Below are 4,995 nucleotides of genomic sequence, written 5' to 3'. Positions count from 1 at the left end.
CACACGGTGTGAAGTTCACACTGTGAACTACGCATTCCTTAATTCGATTAATTGTTCATAAAAACAATAAATGCCCTTCGTCGATCCTCTTGAGGGATTGTCCGATAACGACACCCGATCACGCTACCGGTTATCAAAGGAAGCTCTAGAAGGAAGCTCTAGCGCTGAGCTTCCTCTTAGAACTTCTGAGTTAGAAACCCGGAGTTAGTTGATTCCGAGTGAACATATTGAAAAGTTTGAAGTACGGATGTGTACAAGTGCGACAGAAGATCTTCTTCCGAAATTTTATCATTGCTGTAACGTAACGGGAAATGTGCATGCATTCGGGGCGAATCTACCAGGTTCAACCCTCGTACAGTGACGTTTTCTTCCTTTCTTGAAATTGTCACTTTCGGTTGTGGGGCGTAGCGACTATAATCTTCGTCGTGTCAAAAATGTCTGATTCAAACTCTGATTCCCTGATTCTCGAAAATACTCAAATTCAGTGGAATCACCCGAAAAATCAGCCTCATGAGCAAGGCATATTGAGTAAGAGTATTAATCAGCCAAAAAATCAACTTTAGATTCTCGAATCAGCTCAGAGATCCACATGTCCTCGCGATGATCCTGATTTTTCGCTCCAGAGTAAAAAATCAGTGAATCAGGGGTTATTACTCACCATCTGATTTTTTCATCTGAGTAAATACTCTGACTCACCTGTTGCATCAGGATCCGCATACGGCCCCTGATTTCCGATTTTGATTCAACTCACACCATGATTCACAAGTGTTGATTCAGATTCCGTATTCATGAGTAAGATTCATGATTCGTGAGTATGATTACTGATTCCAGATTCAGATTCAGGATTCGCGAGTACGATTCCTGATTCCTGATTTCGCTCAAGCGTTGATTTCGATTCTTGATTCAGAATCATGATTCCTGATTCAGAATCATGATTCCTGATTCAGAATCATACTCAGCCATTGATTCTGATTGTGAACCAATGAGTCAGAGTATTTACTCAACCCAGTGAGTAAGAACCATGATTCTAGATTTTTTCAACGTGATTGTGATTCAAAACTCATACTCGTGAGTATTTTACTCAACTCGAGAACGCCAAAGATTCAGAATCTGATTTTTACTCAGCGTGTGATTCCGAATCATACTCACGCCGTGAGTATCTCCATTTTTCCACGTTATTTTGCCTTGATTCGTACCGGGGGTCCGGACCCCCGGTACCAAACCCTGATTCTGATTCTCGACCTTGATTCACGACTTCAGCGCGCGCCACGGTAAACCTCCTCTGCTGCTTGCGATGGCTTAGGTGCTTAGAATGACCGTGCCGGGGGATAGAACCTCGGCTTTGATCAAGTGAAAGGGTATCCTTGACCAGTTGAGCTGTGAGATTATACAATATAAGACAGTGCAAGGAGGTATAGCTATACTATAGCGCACGTAGTGCATACAGGGTATCAGTATAACCCTGCCCGGGAATAGAACCCCTATTTCGAGCACGTGGAAGCACACCCTTAACCAGTTCAGCTATGGGATCACACGATACATAACGGTGGATGGAGGTTTAGCGCACGTAGTACATGCAACCACACGGTGTGAATTACGCATTCCTTAATTCAATCAATTATTCATAAAAACAATAAATGCCCTTCATCGATCCTCTTGAGGGATTGTCGGATTCCGAGTGAACATATTGAAAAGTTTGAAGTACGGATGTGTACACGTGCGACAAAAGATCTTCTTTCACAATTTTGTCATTGTTATAGCGGAACGGGAAATGCTCATGAATTTGGGGCGAATTTACCAGGTTCTACCCTCGCAAAGTGACATTTCCCTCCTTTCTTGAAAATGTCACTTTCGGATGTGGGGCGTAGCGACTATATTCTTCGTCTTGTCAAAAATGTCTGATCCAATCTCTGATTCCCTGATTCTCGAAAATACTCAGATTTAATGGAATCACCCGAAAAATCAGCCTCATGAGCAAGGCATATTGAGTAAGAGTATTAATCAGCCAAAAAATCAACTTTAGATTCGCGAATCAGCTCGGAGATTCACATATCATCGCGATGATCCTGATTTCTCGCTCCAGAGTAAAAAATCAGCGAATCAGGGGTTAATACTCACCATCTGATTTTTTCATCTGAGTAAATACTCTGACTCACCTGTTGCATCAGGATCCGCATACGGCCCCTGGACCAGTTGAGCTGTGAGATTATACAATATAAGACGATGCAAGGAGGTACAGGCTGTACCGTACAGCTATACTATAGCGCACGTAGTGCATACGGGGTATCAGTATGACCCTGCCCGGGAATAGAACCACTGTTTCGAGCACGTGGAAGCACACTCTTAACCAGTTAAGCTATGAATCACACGATACATAACGGTGGATGGAGGTTTAGCGCACGTAGTACATGCAACCACAAGGTGTGAATTACGCATTTTTTAATTTAATTAATTATTCATAAAAACAATAAATGCCCTTCATCGATCCTCTTGAGGGATAATAATATCGTATTTCTGGACAGCAAGGATCATGATGAATTTATGTAAGAAAGGAAGAAATTCTTATACTATTAGACTGATTAGTAGTAGTAGTAGTCATAGTAGTATCGGAGCTTTACTACTGAGGATGTTAGATCTTGGACGTGATTTGGATAGGTACAGCATTCGTTCAGTTCATGGACGACAGAACGTCACAAGAGGCGGGAGATAAGCTTTACACCAAAGTAGGGCTCGGGCTCAGTGAAGATACAAACATTTGGCTACCCTGCGCTCCTTTATCAAGGGCCATACACGTTGATGCAGGTTCAAAAACTCCACCAACTGTTGGTTACAGCTCCCAATGCCTTACCACGGAGCCATCGGAAGTTCAAGGTGCGCATGACTAATATCAGCGTCAAAGGCCTCACTGTAAAGTTAAAGGACTGATGATGATGATTCAGACTACGACTGAACAGATTCAAAGCCCCTCTGGCCCGATACTTGTTCAATCGCTTACACTGGACCTCAACCCGGGTTGTTGTATCGCTTTGATGGGACCTAGTAATAGCACTCCCACACGTTTCCTCAGCGTATGATCCATCAGGTGGGAGTGGCAAGTCGGCGCTCCTTCGTACACTTAATGGGACATGGCCGATATGTGAGTGGCTTTCGGTCACGTGTATCGTTATATGCAGTTTGCAGGCGTTGGTGAGCTGGCCCGTCCCAAACATGGGGTTGTACTAGTACCTCAGAAATTGTATATGCTGAGAGAGTCCAGCGCTAAGCAACAGATCGCGTAGGTTGCAGGTAGACGCCTAAAGAATTGCAAGAGGTTTACAGATATCCCGATGGCCCTCCAGAGAGCCCTGCTGACGAGGACAGAGTAGCTCAGTGCATGCGTATATGTGAGGAGCTGTTAGTAACCATCCTAGTATTGACTTATTGGTGTCACGCGAACTCGATAAGCTTTCTGGTCGCCACACGTTGTCCGAGGCGGAGCAGAGAAAGTCGTATTGGCTCGACTACTTTATCATAGACCAAAGTTCGCTCTCATTGATGACTGCTTGAGATGTAAGAATGATCGATTATTATATCGTCGGGTGACGTTCAAGATGAATATCATCTCTTCTTTGTAAGCTGGGGTGAATTGCACATTCAATATTAAGATTCTCGTTGATCCATTTATGTATTTATATTAACATCGCGTATAAAATATACTATATTCATTTAAAGAGTATGACGATAATATAATATAAATATTGAAGGATTTTGGAAAAAGTAAAACTTGCTCACTGGGACGGAACGTTGGCATTAGACAGGTCATACATCTATTCAAGGTACTGACTTGAAGCTCATTGGTGAAGTTATCTCTCTATTACGGCATGATGGTGGCTGTGGTGTTGTTATGGTCTGTTCAAAACCTGACATGGTACACTCGAACTTCTGTTTTCGGGCAATTCACAACTCCTATTCAGGTGGAGACGCTATCCCACTATGTGCAATTTGATGGGATCCTGACGTTAGACAACAAGTCCACTCCTCCACGTCACAGCTACACCGTCTGCAGTAATGAGCCTGTCCCGTTGGCGGACGTGAAAAATAAGGCTTGACTAAATTGCTCATGCTGATGCGATACATCACTGATGGGATAAAATTTGTTATTGAATTTAATTTTTTATGAGCATTCCATTTGAGTCTCGAGCATGTACGAAATAACTTTGTTGACTTGTATGTGAGGCCATAGATATAGTAGTGACTCACTACTATTGAGTAATCAGTATTCTCACATCTAGTAACTACATATGGCTCAAGTGCCGAGGCTCTCACGTGAAGCACGGTAGGTCACCAGCAACCTTAAACGTGGCATAAGATCCCTGCTGCAACATCGTGACAGTCTGGCTCTGTGGGAGAGCTCCACGCTGTGGGTTTCACACATTCTAGCAGCGATTCCGAGATATGCCTGCTGCTAGACAAGCAAGAGAATCGTCCTCAGTCCGAAGGTTTCATTCCGCTCATCAGTGACATCATGTCACTGACATGCGGTGTGTCCAATCAGACACACTATATCAAACCTCTCTACTGAGGCTCACAGAATAACAACGTGGCAGAAAGGCTTTCTAATGACGAATATTATCGGTTTTGGAATGGAGGCGGTTTTCGCCGGCCACCTACAACGCAAACAGCTTGAGAATTACCAGACTGGAGAGACTCCAGTGATTATCAGACTCTGTCAATGGAGTGTCTTGATGTAGCGTATTACCGTCTATACTTTACCACCTCATACGTCATTTTCCACACCGCAAACGCGGTCCATATGAGCTGAGCCAAACCAATAGATATCGTGATTAATGGACAACATGCTCGATCTGATCGAGCATGATCGACTATGATCGAGTCGATAATAGTTGACTCATAAGGATCGATCCGTATATTGAATTCGGGCCATCTACAACACATCAACATGAGGGATAATGGTCCCGATAAGTGAAGCGTGTGCGACCAGACGTACCGAATCTG

General features: G+C 43.5%; 1 protein-coding gene across 1 annotated transcript; it reads left to right on the top strand.

The window, feature by feature from the left end:
* Positions 1–2,533: 2,533 nt before the first annotated feature.
* On the top strand, positions 2,534–2,925 carry Pmar_PMAR017757 (hypothetical protein; the record flags this gene model as incomplete). Its single annotated transcript, XM_002776837.1, has 3 exons — positions 2,534–2,543; positions 2,656–2,723; positions 2,803–2,925. 3 exons carry the CDS (start codon positions 2,534–2,536, stop codon positions 2,923–2,925), a joined length of 201 nt encoding a protein of 66 aa, XP_002776883.1.
* Between the last annotated feature and the right edge of the window lie 2,070 nt (positions 2,926–4,995).

Source organism: Perkinsus marinus, assembly GCF_000006405.1.
Source record: "Perkinsus marinus ATCC 50983 genomic scaffold scf_1104296953018, whole genome shotgun sequence".
NCBI lineage: Eukaryota > Perkinsozoa > Perkinsida > Perkinsidae > Perkinsus > Perkinsus marinus.
Note: the sequence above shows the minus strand (reverse complement) of the source record. Positions and strands in the feature narration are given on the sequence as shown.